The sequence below is a fragment of the Phascolarctos cinereus genome, unplaced genomic scaffold (assembly GCF_003287225.1).
Source record: "Phascolarctos cinereus isolate Bilbo 61053 unplaced genomic scaffold, phaCin_HiC Scaffold_9;HRSCAF=440, whole genome shotgun sequence".
NCBI lineage: Eukaryota > Metazoa > Chordata > Mammalia > Diprotodontia > Phascolarctidae > Phascolarctos > Phascolarctos cinereus.
The window spans coordinates 158,170,901-158,193,281 of NW_027556402.1; the positions used below are offsets into that span (position 1 = coordinate 158,170,901).

A 22,381-nucleotide genomic window follows, 5' to 3' on the forward strand; every position below is an offset into this window, starting at 1 on the left:
TTTCAGGAACTAATGTAACACACACACACACACACACACACACACACACACACACACGCAATTTTTAAGGCAGCATTAATTATGATAAAAGAAATACTGGCACTTTCAAAAGAATCACAATTAAAATACAAAGGTGTTTTTGATGACAGTGACTTCAGAAATGCAAAAAATACTACAGTGATGACCTCATAAGAAGGCACACAGTAAAGCACCAATTTCTACCCCACCTTGTAAATAGTAACTCTCCCATTTGTTCCTTGATGCTTGAAATTGTGCCATTAGAAATTAATCCCCTTGGCTTAAAATGTATACCTTGGTGCAGGGGTTCTTAATTTTTTTGTATCATTGTACCTCTTTGGCATCTGGAGAAGCCTACAGAACCTTTCTCAAAATAAAGTTTTAAAATGTATATAATAAAATACATAGGATGACAAAGGAGACTAATTATATTGAAATAGTTATAATTTTTTTAAGTCTACAGGCCCCAGGCTAAGAAACCCTGTCTTAGTATGAATAAATTTATCAGAATTTTTCCTAAAAGCAGATATTAATAGAAGAAAGGAGGCTGAGAGCACTAAGTGGATGTTAGGACCACTGAAGGATAAGAACAGATGATAAACGGGGATACAATGGAGAGTGCTAGATTTTTAGTCAGAGGACTTCACATTCCCAATTCTGCCACTTACTTACCTTTGTGACCTTTGTCAAGTCACTTATGATTTCTGGGCTTCAGTTTCCTTTTATGTACAAAATGAGGTGGTTGGACTTTATAATCTCTAAAGTCTGTTCTAGTCCTAAATCTACGATTCTATGATGCACAAAGGTGATACTGACAGCATATTTTTGAAAACAAAGTTTGTCTAATTCACAATTTTGCCTGGGACTGCCATAATATTTACACACGTATTTATGTATGTACACACAGACACATACACACATCTTTCCCAGCCCTCAGCATTATCTAGCTGGGAATTCCCTGTTGGGGGAAGGGGACAGACCAACAGGGCGGCAAAGAAATCCATGAGGATTCTCCATGGAAAACCCTCAGCAGCTTTAACTATCCTAGAGAAGGAATAGGGTGGCAGTTGGCAGTAGGAAGGCCCTACCTGACCAAAACTTCCGGCAGAGGGGTTTTCCAGAGAAAATAAAGAGTTCTAAGACATCCGGAAATACTCATCAGATCCCAGAGCAAATCTGATGGCGAGATGTAGATTCTGCAAGGGGAGTGTCAGCAAGAAGGCGAGCTGTAGACAAGGGCCATGAAGTTGAAAAGCAGACAAAAGACCCCAAGCTTTGACCACCATAGAAGCCCGAAGGTAACACGTCCCTGGGCAAAACCTGCTTAACTTTTCCTCCTACCTCTTCCCAGGCTTTCCTTTCCTCTCTTTCAGCAATCAAGGTCTCTTAGGTTTTACTAACACCTGCTGTCTCTTTGCCTGAGCGCTAGAAGCAGAGAAACTTTGTAAAACTCTGTTCCCATAGAGAGTCTGGAAATGGCGTGGACCAGAGAGGCTGGGATGGACATTGCAGACCAGTGAGCAAAGGAGATCCGGGGTCCATCTCACGACAGTGTTGAGCAGAAACGAATGCGCCTCTGCCATCACCTTTGCCCTGGACTTCCCTTCCTTAGACCTTGATCTTAATTAACCTCTGAAGAAAGTCTGAGCCTCAACACTGTGGGACCATCCCCGTCCTTGCCCAGGTACCCTAGCTACCGGCGGCTAGGCATAGAGATGTGACAGCAGCACAGCGACAAACTCTCTGCCCTTGGGGCCATGCCAATGGCATGTAACAAATGGCAAAGTTTCGTGCCTCGTTCGGCACCAGAGCGTCTGCGGACACTGACCAGATACCCCACCCCTGGCCCTCCAACTGTCTCCAGCCCCGGTGCGCCTGGGACGTGGCACCCGGGCTCCTGCAAAAACCAGGAGCATAGGGCAATAGGGAAGAGCGCACGAGTGACCTCCTCGCTGGGGGCGAGAGAAAGAAAAGGAAGAAAGAAAAGAAAAGGGAGCTTTGGGCTCCTTACCGCTCAAGCCGGCAGAGCTGGTCCCCCGAGCGCCCCCTGGCCCTTCCCCGCCCCGCCACGTCGGCAGGGCCTGGAAGAAGCAGGGAGGACCCGGAGGGGGTGGGACAGGGGCAGGGCCATGGACTGTCTGGGTCTGGATGGGGCAGCGGGCCCCGCCTCCCAGCAGCCTCAGCCTGAAATGAAAACCTTGCCCCGCCAGCCTAGGGAAGCCCTAATAAGTGGGGAAGTAAAAGAGTTGTAAGGGTACTCAAAGGCCATATGCTTCAAGCACTCCCCAAGCCCTCTGGAACAAGCCTTCCAGAGCTGTCCGACCTCCCTAAAGCCCTAATACTTTCGTGTTAGTTCCTGAGGCTCTTGGTGCTGTTTGTTAGAACCCTAGAGTGAGGTAGGAAAGGACTCTTCCTCTATCCCCCTTTTGCCCCCCCCACCCCCATAAAGGAATGAGACCCCTTGAAGAATCAGTTCAGGCAGATTTTTTTTTTTTGAGGGGAAGTCATTTCTAGGCCAAAGAATGAGAGCCGGAAAGGAGAGGAGAGAACTTTCAGGACATTTTCTAGATAAGAAAATTAAGGCCCCAGGGAGGTTAACTTCAATGAGCTCAAACTAGCTGACTAATGGCAGATCCTAAGACTGCAACCCGACCCTCCTGCGTTCCCAGCTCAGTGTTCTTTCCACTATAGCGTGTCCGAGTTGGAAAATTTGTCTACTGAGCTCTGTCACTCCTAGTTATCTTTTACTTGAACCTTTTCTCTGGGTTTGCTTCTTCCTTTCCTTGCGTAAAAAAACACTAATAATTTTTAAATGCCCAGCTAGATAGAGCACGGAAAAATATTGCAGTCAGTTTCACTCGAGGTTGGGAAATACCCCCCACTTTGTTGTTATGCCTAATTTTGGTTGGGGACTATCCCTCCAGAGCAGGAAAATACTGCATTTTAGTCTCTGGAATTAAATCTTAGGAAACAAAAGTGAAATTGTACAACATCGTTACTACTGCAGAAAAGTAATAAGGATAACGGTTTTTTTTTTTATTAAATTCTGCTTATACTTAGAGAAATGTTCTTCAATCTGGCCCAGATATAGAGGTATAAAAACAAGTCGCCAGAGGGTGACGTTCTAAAGCAATGGATTGTTTTTGCGACAATAACTCCTTGAGGGCGTGGAGTGTTTAGTTTTCGTCTTTGTGACAAAATTTTTGTTCTGATAAATGTTTGATAAATGCTTCCTGAATTTAATTGATTTTGGTATGTGACATCTCAAAGGTTCAGTATTTTTGTCGCACCTGTTGTCTACAAAAAAAAAATAAGAGCTATATTCGTTCAGGGTGGTCCCATGGGTACTACAAGAGCATTACCACGAATGATTTTTTTTTGACTGAGGATTTAAAATCCTCTTAGATTTATTATCAATTGTAAATTAGTTCCTTTTAATTAGAAAGGGAGTTGGAGTAAGAATCACCCCAGAATGAAGGACAAAGAACTTGACCTTTGCCTGGATGAACTCTCCCTGCCTATTGATTACTGAATCTCTGAAATTCTGGATCAGTGGTTTCTAGACGGTTCTCCGGAAAGAACCAACTGGTGATGGGATTTGAACTGTTTCCCCCCTGAGGTATGGCGTTTCTCCCTTTTCCACAGTGTGCACAGCCTCAGATTGTATATTTTGCTATTTTCACCCAAACCTTGATTCTATCCCTCTAGCATCCAGTTATATTATCAGAGGAAAACAATCTGTTTGGAAAAAATATTAAAGAATGAAAGTCACCAAAACAAACTTTTGTGTGTGTCCATATTTTTACTTTCTTATGCCTTTAGATGGCAAAATCTCATTTAATTCAGAATTACACTATTTTATCAAAATTTTCTATTGTTTATCCTTGGTGCCTACTATTTACATGTTGATCTCTTCCTTTATAGGTGTTTTAGTTTGCAGTGAGTTCCTAACATATACAGAAATGCCCCTTCTGTAGGATTAACTTTTATTTTTCTTTTTAAGAAAAGTCCAGCGTCCCAAGAAATCTCAAAAAGTTAAAATAGATACCACTTTCTCAAATGGGTTTACTTTGCCCTACAGATGCTAGCCTCCCCTAAGTTAGTCCTGATATGCTGTGAGAGCTGCTAAAAAGACCAAACTGTGTTTCTTGCTGCCACCTGCAGAGAATTGAGAAGCCTCTTACATTTTTATGAGTGAGAATGAATGAGAGGAAGAAGCTGGGTCTTGGTCCTCCTAATAAATACATAAGTGATGAAGCCCAGCTGCAGAGTATTATGTGTGTTTTTTCATTAGTGACCTTAGGCAAATCACTTAAAGTTTTGTGTCTCTATAAAACTGAGAAAATACTGATTGGTGAGATTATATTTCATTCAATAATCAGTCCTATGTGCAGTATGGAATGCTTACAGTATTTTGTTTAATTGACTGTTCAGGCAAACTAGACATCTTTTGATTTTGACCTTTGTTCATTTCAAATTCAACAAACATTTTTAATGACCTACTGTGTGCAGAGGCTCTGCTAAATAAGATGTGGTTCCTATAACTTAGGGGAGAGAAGATGCATGTAATTCACTGTAATACAAAATTATAGGTGGTACAAAATACCAGGTGAGATCATAGCAAGAAAAGGTCCCTACCAACTTGGTCAATCATAGAAGGCTTCATGGAGGAGGTACCATTTGACTCAGGCTTTAAGAGGTGAGGAGGACTTCGAAAGGCAGAAAATGATTGGGTACTCAAGACATAGGGAATAATGTGAGCAAAGGCTTGGGGGATGGGAAAGCATTGAGCATTTAGTGGAGTTAAAGCTTAATTTGTCAGAAACAAAGTATATGGAGGGAAAGAGTATGAGCTAAGACTGGAAAGTTGAGGTGCTGCTAGATTGTGGAGGACCTTAAACATCAATCTAAAGAGTCTAATGTTTATTTAGGAGGCAATCTGGAGCCAATCAAGGGTTTCCAGAAGAATAACATGATCAGATCTTTGAATGAGAAAGAAATGTGACAGTAAGGTAAAGAATAAGAATCTTTTCAGAGTGTGATGGTAATGGAAAAAACTGGTCCTTTCTTGGATGATTCAGGCTTTTGCAATGATTGTAGGCTATCATTCTGAACTGGTTGTATAATACTGTAAACATAAGTGCAGAAGGGGTAGGAAATTAGGATAAATATGCACAGATCTTTGGAGAAATCCTGCAAGATAGTTTTTGTCTTGTTTTGTTTTAGTTGGGGTTAAGTGACTTGCCTATGGTCACATAGCTAGTGACAAGGGTTTGGTCTGAGGCCGAATTTGAAGTCTTTGAAGGCTTCCTGACTTCAGGGCCGGTACTGTATCCACCACCTAGCTGCTCCCAAGATACTTAAAAAAAAAAACCCCAAAAGAACTACAATCTTGTTTTGTTATCATATGTCTGTCTCCTAAAATGGGGCACAGGAAAAAGAAATTCTAGTTAATTAAGGTTTCTAGTAAATCAAGATTTTGCTTCAATACTAAATGTAGCCAACAAATCAAGGGAAGGCTAATCCCTTACTCCAGAGCACTCTGGCTGCCCAGTATAAGGACAAGTTAAAATCCATTCTCTAATCCTTTTTAGATAAATGTTGCTCTAAGAACATTTGTCTTTGAGAGGTTGTAGGTCTCCTCAACACTGGGTCAAATATAATAATTTACTTTCTAAGAAGAAATTTAAAATATGATCATTCAAAGTCTGCTTTTGTTTAGTAGGAAAGAAGAGATGATTTTTTTTTGCCTGACACCAGTTTCTACCCAGATTATCCATTTTAATATTTTATAAGCTCCATAAGATAATATTTGCAGAGCTAGAAGTAACCCTACAGGTCATTTAGTACAGTGGTATCAAACTAAGATAGAAACAGCTACATATTGACTTATAAAACCACAAATTCACATTATGTTGTATTGTATTTGAATCTATTTTGTTAAACATTTCCCAATTACACTTTAATCTGGTTCCCATTCAGCTACCAATTTGATACTTTTAGCCTAGTCTAATTTATGCTGCAGATGAAAGTACTCAGGCCTGGAGAAGTGACATATTGCTTACAGCTAGTAAGGCCCAAAGCTGGGATTCAGTTTTAGGTTCTCTGACTCTAAAGCCAGCTTCTTTCTCTAATAACAATAGCTTTCAGTTAAAGAAATTGGCTTATGACATTCTGCAACCCATTCCCTGGTTACATATTTTGAACCACAGATTGTGCAATAAGTACCTGAAATTTCAGCTGGAAGTGGTAGATATGAGGAATATACTGGAGGTTAGCTCAAGCCAGCTAGAGAGAGCTGATTGTTAAATTTGCAATGAGAGTATTTCCACCTTGAAAGTTGGCAAACACTCCAAATCAGGGTTTGATTTATTAATTTACTGACTGTTAAGGCTTAAGAAAATGATGAAGAAAATATAAATAATGAAGATTAAATGTAAAAGTATGCATTTCCTTCTCCTTTCCCTCTCCCCTCCAGATCCAGTTATTAAACATTTATCACCATGCCCCTGGCAAATGTATATTTACTCTCCTTTTCAGTTCCTCAGAGTAGCAGATTACATTTTCCCTTTAGATCTGGGAAGTCACAAATAGTTCACAAGACTCCTTTTCTTATTCTTTCCTATATGCTTCAACTTACTAGTTGAAAATTCAAAATTTTAGAAAAAATTATTGTGCCAACTATGCAGAAAGATATAACAATGCATTTCTCTAATTAATCCATTGGGATCCTTGAAACAAGCACAGTATTATTTTATTCTTGCAGCAAACAGGGTATTTAAATGACATCTGCTACCTCAAAAATATTAGTCCTGAGCAGAAGCAGGACCAATCATTCTGGTGTCGTGAGCAATCATCACAAAACAAGCTTAGAAGCCATACAAATTCAGTTCGTCTAAGATCATGGTGAGAGACCTTGGACCTTAGAACACAAGGTTTCATGTGGGAAGGTAGACCCTGGACATCATCCCAGGATGAGGAAACGGCTGCAGCTTAGCTTTTGAGGGAGAGAGCAGGGTGAAAACAGACCTGGGAGAAAGCCAAGGAGAACGTGACCCAGGAATGCATTATCCTTGCTAACTAGATGCTAAACTCTGTTGTTTCTACCTGTTAAAAGAACTGAAGTGTTACAAGTGTCCAATATATTTTAGCACCCTAGTGGGAAAGCTCTGATTGCCCTCCCCTAGTTTTATGCCTATACTATTGCATAAGGGGCATATATTGCTTATATATATAGATGAATACAGGGAAAATTCATGTATGAGGTGTAGTTCCATTAAGGTTCAATAGATGGCACAAAACCCTTCAAGATCTTATTTGGTTACTTCCTGTAGTTTGAACAGAGTCGTGTTCGTATTTTTTAGGACAGTGGAAACTCTTCTTTTCTCTGAAGAGAGATCTGGATAAGAGTGATTCGTCTTACACCTTTTTTCAAATCAAAACAATGAAAGATGAAGAAAGAAATGCTGAGGATTATGCAGAAGACAGGTAGGTTTTCTTTACAGTTTCTGTTACTTGAATTTGGGAAATTCAGTTGCTTATAGAGCTTTCCTCTGTGTTGGCAGAGAAGAGGGTGTGTATGTAGTTGAGTGAAAAACAGATTCTGTGGTACATTTTACCTGATAACATCATCCTTTCCCCCGGGTTTGTTAGTGCTGCCTTCTCTCACCTACTGTCGGCGTCCTCTTCCTTTATTCTGTTTTCTTTCATGATTTCTTAGAGCAGGTAGGTAATCCAGGCACGTGGCACTCGTCACATACTACTTTGTGTTGCAGAAATCCATTTGTGTCAAATCAACTAGATTGTAAACTTCTTGTATATGTCTTTGCAAAGCTTTGCAGTTGATAAAGTGTGTAGTACTTTGCATGTAGTCAGTGATTCTCAGTAAATCTTTGTTGAATGGATAAATGAATGGTGGTTTCTCTTGAAGGGTCTTTTTAAAAAAATTCACCTTTCTCTTTTTCTTTTTATTGTGCCTCCTTTTTCTTCTTGTTCTGTATCTTGTTGCACAATACCTATTGTTTTCTCCCTCTGCTTATTTACTTTTTTTGCCTAAAAACTTCCCCTTTTTTCCCCAATCTTTTTTTTCTATTGTTGCCCTCTTCCCATCTCCTCCCCATCTCCCTCTTGTTTTCTTCCTCTTTCCTTGTAGTTAAAGTGTTGAGAGTTTATGCTCTAATTTTTTTTTCTTACACTTCAGGAACCAATTGGATATAGACACATCCAAATGAACACCTGGGTTGCCATACCAGGTAGTACTAGGTGGATGCATGCCATTCTTCCTTAGAGAAGTCCAAGGTTGTGTTCTATGCCACTTCGACAGATCTGAGCTGGTGAGGAGGAGATATTCATGATGACCCAGAATGGAAATTAGATTCAAAAAAGTTTAGGGGACTATTATTAAATACAAAGCTATCTATTGTTATCAGATGAATAAAAATTCAAAATGCAAGGTAGATCCATTGTCAGGATGCAAAACAGAAGGTCCTAAAACCAAGAAATCTGGTTGTTTTAGAGGGTTTCTGGCAGACTTGTCAATGAAAAAGAGTAGTGAGTTATAGTTGGTGTCCAGTATCACAGAAGTGTGTTGGCAGCAGAAATTTGGGCCAGGATGGAAGCAAGAATTTCAAAGCCAGGCTGACTCAGGATCTGACTTCATTCCCCAGTTTTGATTAACAGTAACTGCTGAATTTGACTTTTGCTGCAATAGACCAATGAGGGGAATCTCTGTTGGTCCGAGCTCTCCATCTCTACATAGAAATGTCTTATTTAGATCATCTTGGAGACAATAGTTAACGCGGGAGCTTTTTGAGGAGAATACCATGGTTGTTAGGCTTGTGCTTTACGAAAATTACTTTGGCAGCTATGGAGTGATAGTGACAGGGTATGGGACCTGGACCCCCCCCCCCAAAAAAAAACCGCAACCCAGCTCCTGATTTTCCCACATACATCCCCACCTAGATACTCGATAATCCTTTCAACTCTCCTTTCATTGTGGCCTACCCAGCCCAGTCCTTCATTGTCTGTTACCTTCAGACTACCCCAGGCTGCTTCCCATCCCTTAATCCCATCTAGACCCCTTCTCTGTTATCTCCAGATCAACTCATACTATTTGCCACTCCTTGATCCCATTCAAATCTTCCCACAATATTTTTCCCTATAAAAAATCAGGCTTGTCCCTACCAAATGCTCAGACTCACTAGGAAGCTCCCTCACCCCAGCCAGTATTTTAATAGACTTCTTGGGCTGAAAGAAGGCTTAAGTAGTTGAATTCTTTTGAGGCAGACCCACTCCTTTGCCCTTGTATTTCAGAGTTCCCAAGATCCCTAGACTATAACAATAGGAAAGGGGTGACGCTAGAGGCAGGGAGATGGTAATGACCAACACAAAATCATCAAACTTCTGGTTAATTAACATTTATTAAACATTTTGAGTTCAACACCATACTAATTGGGGTGCAGATGGGGTGCATAATTTAATTGATCTGTGATCTCACCTATATGAGTGCTCTCTCAAGTAATACAGACTATAACTTATTCCTCCCTCAATCCTTAGGCCACCCTTGTCCATGTCCTTCCACAACATGTCCATGGTAGGAGGAGAAGGGGAAATAGTCTACTGACCAGGCTGAGAGACTTCTTCCCCTTCTCCTAACATGGTGTAGATATCAGTGTAGCAGCTAGTCTATCTGTTGCTTCCTGGTCTACACTCATGACTAGCCTCCAGTAACCTCTGGTTACGTATCATCTACACTACAAGCTATTCTTTACACAATTCCTCTTGCCCAATTCTTGGTTAGTAATGTAATACAACATAACCACACACTGTGCCTCTTCATTTTCTTTTTGGTGACCCTCAACTTTAACTTTTGGAGACCTAGGATGGAACTTAATGTTCCCTGTACTGCTCATTAAAAAAAAATCTAGTTACAGTTCTGCTTAGTGTTGCTAGTCATAAAACTACCATTACCATCTTTTTCTGAAGGCTGGTAAAGTGTAGCGGAAAGGGGACTGATTTTGGTGCCAGAAGACCTTGGATTTGGATCCTACCTAATCTAACTAAAATTACTGCTGCTGCTGATTATAGCTAGCATTTAAATAATATTTTAAGTTTTACAAAGCACTTTACAAATATTGTCTCATTTGACCTTCACAACAACCCTGGGAGATGGGTGCTACTATTATCTTCATTTTACAGATGAAGAAACTGAGGCATAGAGAAGTTGTGACTTACTGACAGTTACACGGCTAGTCAGCATCTGAGGCAAGATTTGAGTTCAGGTTTCCTAATTCAACTCCAGCAGTCTGTCTGCCATGCCACACAAAAGGCAGCTAGCTACGTGGCACATTGGCTAGAAGGCTAGACTTGGAGTTAGGAAGATCTGAGTTCAAATCCTGAATCAGATACTTACTGGCTATGTGACCCTGGAGAAAAAAAAATCTGTCTGCCTCAGTTTCCTCAATTGCAAAATGAGTGTAATATTAACACTAGGGTTTTTGTGAGGATTAAATGAGATAATAATTATTAAGTGCTTTGCAAACCTTAAAACACTATATAAATACTATTATTATTATTATTATTATTACTATTACTATTACTATTACTATTACTATTTATGGGCATTTAGCTGCCTCAGGGCCACTAGTTCCCTGATCTTGACCCAGTTGTTTCCTGGGAAATCTCAGAGGAATTTCCTCCTTTGTAAAATGAAGGGGCTAGACTGAATGAACTCTATGGCCCTTCTTGCTCAATAACTGAACTATATATTTTGTATGACATTGTTAGCTCCTTTTCCATGACTCTTGGAATATTTAGGTCATTCTGATAGATATCAGGAGCTAGAAACCCTCCTGAAGAGGCATAAAGTATTATAGCCCCTCTCAGAACTGAGCAAAGGGAAATGGTTTAAATTGATAAATTCTGTTAGACACAAAGAGGCAATTCTTAACTATAATGGTGATTCTGCCTTAGAATGCATTGTTCCTGTCCCCTCAAACAATTCTTATCCCTCACCTCCTTAAAAACTGTCTTCTTAACTCACTTCTACAAAGAACCTCCCCTGGTCAACCCCATCTGACTCTAATGGTCTCTTTATTGGATAACTAACAGGCCTGTCAATGAGTTAGGGTTATATCTACCCAAAGCATGTGAAGACTAGACCCCCCATGACCAGATGAGGACAATATGTTTTTGTGGCCAAGGAGCACTTGTAGAGTGCTTAGAGCTTGGTTAGACATCAGTGACACCAAGGTCATCCACTGCATCTTGGGCCATCACCAGTTGTCTTGACTTTTGTCTGGCCACTAGACTTTGATGACTCTTGGTGAAAGAGTGAGGTTAAGGACTTTGTGCAACTCTGCCTCACTTAAATCCAATTCATGGGCAAGATAAGACATCACCCATAATGTCACTGGTTCACTTCAAAAACAAAGGATAAACAACAATGTCCCCTCAATGCTTATGTGTTGAGCATATGGAATATTGTTCTTTGCTTAACTGATTTCTTTCTAATAGTCTTAAATCACTTTATGTGTTAATGTGTCATCTCCCCTACCTAGACTAAAACCTTTCCTGATAGATCCTAGTTGTTAGTGATTTTTCCTTCCTTCCTTAAATTACCTCACATTTACTTAACTATGTATTTGTTGTACTTTTCCAGTTGAACATAGGTTCTTTGAGGGCACACATTGTTCTGTTTCTCTTCTTATATTCCCTTTGTCTAAATAGTGACTTACTGATGAGCAATATAATCATTTGAGAAACCATTTATCATGTATTTTAAATAAAAATAAGATCTATTATTAGCATTTTATCAAAATCAAACTTCCCACTGGTTCTAGTTAAGTAGTACAATGGTTTCAAAGAGACTTAAGAATTGCAGACCTACTTCTTTCCTGTATGTTCCCAACCCAAACTAATTTCTAAAAGCATAGTATGATATTCTGATTTTGAGCCTTAAGTGTCCAAAGATTTAATTTCCTTCACTCATGATAATAAATGCTATCTGCCTCCAGAGAAAGAACTGATGTTATCTGAATATAGACTGAAGCATACTATTTTTCTTTTTCTTTCTTTCTTTCTTTCTTTCTTTCTTTCTTTCTTTCTTTCTTTCTTTCTTTCTTTCTTTCTTTCTTTCTTTCTTTCTTTCTTTCTTTCTTTCTTCCTTCCTTCCTTCCTTCCTTCCTTCCTTTCTTTCTTTTTCTTTCTTTCTTTCTTTCTTTCTTCCTTTTCTTTTTCTTTCTTTCTTTCTTTCTTTCTGTCTGTCTTTCTTTCTTTCTTTCTTTCTTTCTTTCTTTTTTCTTTCTTTCTTTCTTTCTTTCTTTCTCTCTCCTTCTCTCTTCCTTCCTCCTTTCTTTTTCTTCCTTCCTCTTTTTCTTTCTTCCTTCCTCCCTCCCTCCTTTCTTCCTTCTCTCTTCCCCACCTTGCTCTCTCTGTCTTTCTTTTCTTTCACAAAATTACTAATATGGAAATGTTTTACCTGATTCCACATGTATAACCTATATCAGATTGCTTACTATCTCAGGGAGTGGTGAGGGAAGAAGGAATAAAACTTGGAACTCAAAACTTAAAAAAAAACACAACAAAAAATGTTAAAATTGTTTTTACATGTAATTGGGGAGAAAAACAAAATATTATTAAAAAATAAAGGAAACTGATTACATTGAAAAAAAGTTTTAACTTCTTTCAAGTTTGATCCCTTCAGGATTGCTTTTTTTGGGAGGACGTTCTGTTTAGAAAAATGAACCACTGCAGAGTCAATCAGGTGAAATAAACACTTTTCCAGAAGGCCAACTCCAGTTCATCCTGAACTGTACTTTCCTTCTGGTACTGAGTCAACAAAGGTGTTACCTACCTGACATTATTAACCTAGCTTTCAAGGTAGTCTCCAGATCGGGGGGACTAAAGCTTTTCTCTTAATTTTGTGAACTCACTAAAGACACTAATGATTATTTTAAGTAAAAATAAATATCATATTATTGGCATTTATCAAAAGGTTTGGAGGGAAAGGAAAAAAGTTTTTTGGGAAAAAGGCAAAGTTACTGTTATCCAAGAAATCAAATTCCCATCTTTGGTGCTTGCTGAGGGACTTGGCCATGGTACCTACCACTTACATTTGATCTTCTAGTTGTAGCTTCTGGCTTACCAAAACTAGGACACTTTAAAATGCAACAGATTTACTACTTTCTTTTAAAAAAAATGTATTATTTATTTATAATATTCTTTTCTTTTTAAATTTTGAGCTCTAAATTATCTCCCTTTCTCCTATGCCCTCCCCTCCCCACTGAGAAGACAAGCAATATATTAATTATACATGTAAAATCATGCAAAGCATATTTCAATGTCAACCATATTGCAAAAAAAAAGCAAAAAATTAAGAAAGTGAAAAAATTATACTTTAATTTGCACTCAAATGTCTCTGTCTGGAGATGGAAAGCTTTTTTTTTTCTTTTCATCATGAGTCCTTTGGAATTGCCTTGGATTATTGTGTTGATCAGAGTAGCCAAGTTTTTCACAATTGATCATCATTACAATATTGATGTCACTGTGCACAATGATCTCCCAGGTCTTCTCACTTCACTTCATGACAATTCATATAGATGTTGCCATGTTTTCATGAAACCACCCCCTCATAATTTCTTACAGCATGATAGTCCTCCATCACAATCATATGCCACATATGCCACATCAGCCATTCCCCAATTGATGAGCATCCCTTCGATTTCCAATTCTGTGCCACCACAAAAAAAGACACAATTTTATAGCCCTTTGGGCATAGTTTCAAATTGTTCTCCAGAATGGTTAGACCAGTTTACTACTCCACCAACAGTTTATCAGTGTCCCTATTTTCCCTTATCCCCTCTAGCATTTGTCCTTTCTGATATGTGTGAGGTGGTACCTCAGAGTTGTTCTAATTTTCCTTTCTCTAATTAGTAGTGACTTAGAGATTTTTTTTTCATATGACTATAGATAGCTTTGATTTCTTCTTTGGAAAACTGTTTATCCTTATTCTTTGACCTTTTATCAATTGGGGAATGACTCTCATTTTTATGGATTTGACCCAATTCTCTATACATTTGAAAAACAAGAACTCTCTCAGAGAAACTTGCTTTAAAAATTTTTGATATTGCTTCTTTGTCTATGACACCTTTTGCAAAATGTAGTTTCCCTGATTATCTCCTTTAATTAGGTCTGTTTTTTGCTTTTGCTTTCTGTGAGATCATGATTGCTGCCCCTGCCTTTTTTACTTCAGCTGAAATATATTAGATTCTGCTTCAGCCCTTTATTTTAACTCTGTGTGTGTTTCTGTTTCAAGTATATCTCTTATAAACAATGTATTAATGGATTATGGTTTTGAATCCTTTCTGCTAAATGTTCCTGTTTTATGGGTTAGCTCATCTCATTCATATCCACAATTATGTTTACTGTGCATTTCCCTCTATCCTATTATCTGTTTCTTCCTCTCTCTTTATCCTATCCCTCCTCAAAAATCTAGTCAGCTTCTAACCACTGCCACCTTTAATCCACCCTCTCTTTTATTACCTCCTCCCCTTTTCTTACTCCTTTCCTCTCCTATTTCTCTATCGGGTAAGATAGATTTCTATACACAACTGAGTGTGTATATATATTCTTCCCTCTTTAAACCAATTATGATGAGAATGAGGTTCAATCATTGCCCCCACTCTTCTCCCCATCTCCTCCTCCATTGTAAAAGCTCTTCCTTTTAGGTGTCTCTTTTAGGTGAAAAAATTTCCCTATTCTACCTCTCCCTTCACCCTTCTTCCAGTGAATCCCTCTTTCTCCCCCTTTCATTTTTTTTTGGAGAGTATTCCAACATAATCAACTCACACTTATGCCCTCCATCTGTGAAAATTCCTTTTAACTGTCCTAATAATGGTAAAGTTCTTTGGGAGTTACATGAATCATCTTCCTTTGTGGGAATGTAAACAATTTAAATCTTATTGAATTCCTTATGATTTCTATTTCATGTTTACCTTTTTTATGATTCTGTTGGATCTTGTGAGTGTCAGATTTTCTATTCAGCTCTGATCTTTTCATCAGGAATGCTTGAAAATCCTCTATTTCATTAAATATTCATTCCTACCCTCCTGAAGAATTATATTTAGTTTTGCTGGGTAGGCAATTATTGTATGTAATCCAAGCTCTTTTGCAATATCATATTCCAAGACTGGTTCTCCTTTTCCATGGAAGCCACTAAATCTTGTGTGATCATGACTGTGTCTCTATAATATTTGAATTGTTTCTTTCTAGCTGCTTATAAAATTTTCTTCCTGACCTGGGAGCTCTGGAATTTGGCTATAATATTCCTAGGAGTTTTCATTTGGGGATCTTTTTCAGAAGGTGATTAGCAGATTCTTCCAATTTCTATTTTGTCCTCTGGATCTAAAAGTTTAGCTGGGATGCTGCCTTTAATCCATTCTCCCAATTTTCCTTTATAATTCCTTAAATTATGATGTCTAGGCTTTTTTTCAAACATCATGCCTTAAAGGTAGTCCAATAATTCTTAAGTTGTCACTCCTTAATCTGTTTTCCAGGTTGGTTGCTTTTCTGATGAGATATTTCACATTTTCTTCTATTTTTTTTCATTCTTTGGACTTTGTTTTATTGTTTCTTGATGTCTCATGGAGTGGCGTCATCAGTTTCAACATGCCCAATTCTAATTTTTAAGGGGTTATTTTCTTCAATGAACTTTTATACTTTTTCTTCCCATTTGACCAATCCTACTTTTTAAAGAGTTCTTTTTTTCAGTGAATGTTTGTACCTCCTTTTCCATTTGGCCTATTCTGCTTTTTAAGGAGTTCTTTTCTCCAGTGATTCCCCCCCCCCCTTTTACCATTAGGCCAATTCTGCTTTTTGAGGTGTTATTTTCTTCAATATTTAATTGTGTCTCTTCTACTAAGCTGTTAATTCTCTTTTCATAACCTTCTTGCATCACTCTTATTTCTTTTCCCAATTTTTTCCTTTACCACTCATTTCTTTCTTTAACTCTTCTGAGAATTCTTATTGGACTTGGGTCCAATTAATATTTTTCTTTGAGGCTTTGGTTATAGCTGTTTTCACATTGTTGTCTTCTTCTGAGTTTGTGTCTTGGTCTTCCCTGCCATTATAATGGTAAAGTTCTTTTTTCACTTTTTGCTCATTTTCCCAGTCTATTTTCTTGACTTTGAATGTTATGTTAAAGTTGGGCTCTGCTCACGTAGAAGTGTAGGGGGCATTGTCCCAAGCTTCAGCTTTTTTCATGCTGCTGTTTTCAGAGTTAGTTCTGGGAATCTGTAAGGTTTTTTTTTTTTATTTCCGAGGTGGTGTGATATGGTGATATGTGGTTAGTGCTCTCCTGGTCTGTGCTCTGGTCTTTACCCAGGTAGAACCCCTCGTCCCCTTTAGCTGCAAGCACTGTCACTCTTCTTGGCCTTGGAACCATGACCAAGTCCCCTGTTTTCCTGCCACTACAAGCACTAGTGCTCCTCTTTGCCCTGGAACTGTGACCAGCTTCCCTATTCTCCTGCAACCACAAATGCTAACCCTCCTTTTGGCCTTGCAACTCTAACCAGGGCACCTGCTCCCTCATGATTGACCATCAGTGCTCCTCTCTGCCCTTTAACTGTGACCCAGAACTGCATAGGGACAATAGACTTGTCAATCAGTGTCATCTGTACCCAGTGTTAGCACAGGGTGCCTTGCGATCTCTTTCTGACCAGTTGTCTGAATCCCTTACTGTCTCTAGGCTGAGAGTTCCTGAAGCTGATGCTGGTTCTGCTGCTATTACTGCCACTGCTTGCATTCCAGGGTCATAGACCCCCTCCTGTGAGCCTCTTAAGTTTTCTTAGGCCAGAAAAATGTCTCACCCTGACCTTTCGTTGGCTCTGCCACTCCAAAATTTGATTTGAGGTATTATTTTAAAGTTGTTTGGAGGGGAATATTGAGAGAGTTCAGCGGGAATGCTGCCTTTAATCCACCATCTTGGCTCCACCCTCCTGGATTTGTAACTTTCAAGTAAAGAAGAATAACTAGAACTAGTAAAGGAATTTTTGTCATCTACTTTGATAACCAGATAAGACTGATCTATAATTACAGTAACATCTCATTTATCTGGCATTTTTGGATAATTAGATCATGCAGAGAAATCAGTTTCTGGATAACTGAAGATTATCATTTAAGTACTGAATCTTTTCTTTTAGTGTTGACAGCTGAAAGTGTTCAACTCTATAGTGCCAAAGAGACTTCAACTCTAAAGTCCTTTAAGAATGAAAACTTTCTAAAGTGCATTCTATATTTCCCTTATGAGTAAAGTATACAAAACATCCTTGTGTTTTGCTACAATACATTGATGTGTTCACAGATTATTAAAGTGGGTTGGACCTGTTTGCCTCCATGCTATATATTCCAAGACTTCTATACTTTTCTAATTTGCTTTTCTTCAGACTGTTAATAAAGTAATATTTTAGCATTTACAAAATGCTTTACATACAGTATCTTATTTGACTCTGAGAGCTATTCTCTGATGAAATTTTATGTAAGTAGCTTCCCCTTCAGGCACTATGGAAATGTCTTTAGTTTTATGATTCCAAGGTTTCAGGGATATCCCGTGGGATTACATTCCTAAAATTATGTCATTCATGAAACTCTGCTGCTGCTTTTAAAAGCCAGCTAGTAAAGACAATTGACCCAAAGTAAAGGCATTTACTGAGATGGCAGAGTAAGAACAATTGCTGCACAACATTCCTTCTGTAAATCCGGGGCACACTGTCCCACAAATATACACAGTGCCTATGGAAAGACTGGCCCTAAACTTAGGGAGTACTGGTAGTGAGGCACATGCACATGGATACAACTGGCCCAGGCAACTCGTACTTCCGGTATTTCAGGGTCCCAATGTCCTTTCTTTTCTTAGTGTTGTCTTCACAATGCTGCACCTTGGATGTAGCATCGCTGTTGGGGAGGTCCCTCAGACGGACTCCATGAGTCTTCTCCTCTCTGCATTTCAACCCCCAGCTGTCAGGACTAATTCTCCTTTTAGTCCACAATTGACTCTCTTTTCTGCTGCCAGGGGTCACATTCCTTGAAGCTACTTCTTGCCTTGAATCCTTCTCTCTGTCTGTGTCTCCTGACAGAGTGTGTGTCCGTGTTCCATTCTGTATGTGTTGGTCTCTTCCTGGGTAAGTATCCACACTACAAGATTACAGATGGGGGAAAATGAGAGGACAAGAGGAGAGAAAATTCTTCTTCCTCATTTCTCCACCCCCTGCTGTACCTTTTGGTACAATGACCCTACCCCACCAAGCCGCTTTCTATCTTGAACTGGCAAGTCTGGCCATTTTTTAATAGGCCACCATGGGCATCACCAATATTCAGGTAGCTAGTGATCGGCTGCCCTTTCTATTTTATCTTAGAATCTCCTTTATACTTTGTAAAGGAATACCCAGATTTAGACTGTACTTTGTTAACATGTTACCATCGCATTACCTCTATTATTGAGATAAAGCAGTAGTAGATAAAGTAGTGGTTATACCTGTAGTCTCTACCTCACAGTGCTGTTGTAAGTTAAGTGCTACAGATATAGTTATTTCATTTCACAGAGGAGGAAACTGAGGTTCAGAGAGGTTAAATGTTTGTGGTCAAACAGTGGTAGAGGTAGGATTTGCACCTAAGGCTTTCTGACTCTAAGACAAACTTCCTATCTCCTTTGTAATGCTACCTCTAATTTATAGGTAAGGAAACTGAGGCACAAAAAAGTTAAATAACTTGCCTAAAATCACTTAATTAGTAAGTTATGTAGAGTACCAGGTATAGAATTAGCAGACAACTGGGTACCTCTGACACTTGTCAGATGTCTAATGATGAGCAAGTCACCAGAGAAATAGTGTGGCATAGAAAATAAGATATAGATCTGGAATCAGGAAGACCTAGATTCAAGCCCCACACCAGACACTTCCTAACTGTGTGACCCTGGGCAAATCACATAATCTCTCTGAGTCTCAGTTTCTTCATCCACAAAATGAAAGAATTGGATTAGATGGCCTCTGAGAGTTCTACCAGTGCTAAATCTGTTATCTTCTGAAGGCACTCAACCTCTCTCCTCCTCAATTTTTCTATGCACAAAACGGGGATATCAATACCTTTGGTCTCTACCTAACAAGGTTCCTGTGGGAATAAAATGAGCTAGTGTATTGTAGGCACTTTGTGGGTTTTAAATTGTCATATAAACACCAGCCATTATTGTATTGGGTGGGGTAGGGGTAACATTACCAGGACTCTATTATTATGAATTAGTATTCATTCAACATGTATGTCATGTGGAGTTTGTTCTAGAATTTGGACCTGTATGAAGATACTCTGAAGAATGACAGTGACCCTTAAGGATGTCCAGTGCAATAGTATGGCTAATCCCAGGCCACCATTCATCAGAACATTTCATTTTCTTCACATCTTTATGTTGATCCTCGGGAATAGAATCCAACACTCTTTGGAAAATGAATTTGTGGTCAACTATTCAAACAACTTTCTCAGTCATGTTCCAAGACTCCTATCATCCAAAATAACAGTCTTAGATCTGTCACTAAACAATATAACTGGACTTCAGATTGAGGACTTCAAACCTTTACCAAAGCTGAGAGTTTTAAAACTTTCTCATAATAGGATCCAGCACCTTGATATCAATGTGTTCAAATTCAACCAGGATCTGCAATATTTGGATTTATCCCACAATAAGTTATGGAGGATTTCATGCTATCCTCTCATGAATCTCACATATTTAGATCTCTCATTCAATGAATTTGAAGCCCTCCCCATCTGTGAGGAATTTGCCAACATGTCCCAACTAGATTTCCTGGGACTGAGTGCTACAAGAATACAAAAATCAGACTTATTACCAATTCACCATTTGAATCTAAGTAACATCCTGTTAGACCTACAAAGATTTTATGGGAAAAAAGACAAATTGGAGAGCCTTCCAATTTTGAGCACAAAGATACTGCAAATTATCTTCCCTCCAAATAGAGCATTCTCTGTCCAATTGGATATGTCAGTGAGCAACTTAAGAAGTTTAGAACTAACTAATATTAATTTGGATAATGATAAATGTTCAATTTTCAATGGTTTTGTATCAAAACTAATTAATAATTTAAGATTTCTGAATCTTACCCTCTACCACATTGAAACTACTTGGAAATGCTTCGTGGAAATTCTTCAGTTTCTTTGGGACAAACCCACAGAATACCTTTCTATCTACAACTTAACATTGGTGGAAACAATTGATTATGAGCCATTTAGCTATTATGAAACTTCACTGAAAGGACTAAAAATAGAACTTCTTAGTGTCAAAGTTTATATATTTTCACAGACATCTTTGTATCGCATCTTTTCGAATATGAACATAAAAATGTTAACACTATCAAATACTCAGATGTTGCATATGCTTTGCCCTCCTAAGCCTAGCCCATTTCAGTATTTGGACTTTTCTAACAGTCTTTTCACAGAGAGTCTTTTCCAGGACTGTAGAAACTTAAACCTCTTACAAACACTTATTTTACAAAAGAACAAATTTAAACACCTTTACAAAATAGCTCAAATGACAGAGAAAATGGAGTCTCTGAAACATCTGGATTTAAGCCAGAATTCTATCCGTTATGATAATAGGGGAAACTGCAGTTGGACTGAAAGTCTATTGGTTCTAAATTTGTCTTCCAATGAGCTCACTGACTCTGTCTTCAGATGTTTACCTCCCAATATCACAGTGCTTGATCTATGCAGAAACAATATCAGGAGTATCCCTAAAGATATGTCCAATCTGGAAACTTTGCAAGAGCTAAATATTGCTTTTAATTCTTTAGCTGATCTTCCAGGGTGCAGTACCTTTAGTAGCCTCTCTATTTTGATCATCAGATCAAATTCAGTTTCCCGCCCAACTACTAATTTCTTCAACAGCTGTCAGAATATTAAATTACTACAAGCAGGAGACAACCCATTCTTGTGTAACTGTGAGCTAAGAGAATTTAGCAAAAATATAGCCACATTATCAAACAAAGTGGTAAGTGGATGGCCACATTTATATAAATGTGCCTTTCCAGATAGCTATAAGGGGATCCAGTTAAAGGATTTTCACTTGTCTCCCTTCTCCTGTAGTTTAGTTCTGTTGGTTATCACTGTTGTCATCATTGGCTCAGTTCTGATGATTGTTACAACTTTTTTGTGCATCCGCTTTGACTTGCCATGGTATCTGAGGATGATATTTCAATGGACTCAGACACGACGCAGAGCTAGGAACATCCCCATAGACAAACTTGAAAGAACATTCCAGTTTCATGCTTTTATTTCATACAGTGAACTGGACTCTGCCTGGGTGAAGCATGAGCTGCTTCCAAACCTAGACGATGAAGACATAAAGATTTGCCTTCATGAAAGAAACTTTGTCCCTGGAAAGAGTATTGTTGAAAACATTATAAACTGTATAGAGAAAAGCTACAAGTCCATCTTTATTTTGTCCCCCAACTTCATTCAGAGTGAGTGGTGTCATTATGAGCTTTACTTTGCTCACCACAAACTTTTTCATGAAGGTTCTGATAACTTAATCCTCATCTTACTGGAGCCAATCCCATCATGCAGCATTCCTGCCCGGTATCACAAGCTGAAAGCCCTCATGGCACAGAGAACCTATTTGGAATGGCACAAGGAGAAAAGTAAGCAGGTGCTCTTTTGGGCTAACATCAAAGCAGCATTTAATATGAAATTAGCATTAGTTAAAGAAGGTAATGACATTTAGATGATTAAAAAAAATTTATTCTGTAAAATTACCATAAATCAAATATATTTTGTATCTACTTAATTGTGTGACTTGTTTGGTGTTTTTAGGTCCATAGCAATATTATAGTTGATTTCATATTGTTTATTTAGTTTAATGAGACTGGATTGGACCTACATAGGTTCCCAAAGTGGGTGATACTGCCCCTTGGGGGGGACGCTGGAACAATCCAGGGGAACAGTAATAGTTTGAAAAGATGCAAATTAAAAAATATATATTAAAGGGTTAAGGAAAGTAGATTTCCAGGGGGGTGCTGAGGCTGAGTAATTTTTTTTAAAAGGAGGAGAAAAGGAGGAGTACAGTAGGCCAAAGAAGTTTGGGAACCTCTGATTTAAGAGATGGAACTCCATCTATATGTTGTCTGGGGGCACTTAGAGACTAATCAACTGGCTCATGGTATTTTTCAGAGTTGGAACTTGAACCTTGGCCCTCCTGTCTCTGAGGCTCTCTATCTACTATACAATGTTCCCCGAGATTTCATTTACTACTTTAAAAAGTCTGTTTTGAGTAATACCATCTCTACTGGTGCAGATTCCAACTCTATCA

General features: G+C 38.7%; 2 protein-coding genes across 6 annotated transcripts in view; one reads left to right on the top strand and one right to left on the bottom strand.

Moving 5' to 3' along the window:
- The window catches only part of FAM114A1 (family with sequence similarity 114 member A1), an 85,789-nt gene extending 83,684 nt beyond the window's left edge, over positions 1-2,105 (bottom strand). For 2 of the 3 annotated variants that reach the window (XM_020991838.2, XM_020991846.2), the window contains exon 1: positions 2,030-2,100. The gene's annotated coding sequence lies outside the window, so the exon portion shown is untranslated. Of the gene's footprint in view, positions 1-2,029 lie in introns of all 3 variants that reach the window. The other variant, XM_078148652.1, reaches the window with a different exon arrangement.
- TLR6 (toll like receptor 6) lies at positions 1,066-21,859 on the top strand. 3 transcript variants are annotated; one of them, XM_078148651.1, is made up of 4 exons: positions 1,067-1,316; positions 7,383-7,506; positions 8,219-8,351; positions 19,338-21,859. In XM_078148651.1, the coding sequence occupies exon 4, from the start codon at positions 19,379-19,381 to the stop codon at positions 21,794-21,796; it is 2,418 nt and encodes an 805-aa protein (XP_078004777.1). In that variant the 5' UTR covers positions 1,067-1,316; positions 7,383-7,506; positions 8,219-8,351; positions 19,338-19,378; the 3' UTR covers positions 21,797-21,859. The 3 variants fall into 3 exon arrangements, with proteins under 3 accessions (XP_020847475.1, XP_078004777.1, XP_020847469.1); XM_020991816.2 differs by lacking the exon at positions 8,219-8,351 and having other exon boundaries at positions 1,066-1,316; positions 19,348-21,859; XM_020991810.2 differs by lacking the exon at positions 8,219-8,351.
- Positions 21,860-22,381: the final 522 nt, after the last annotated feature.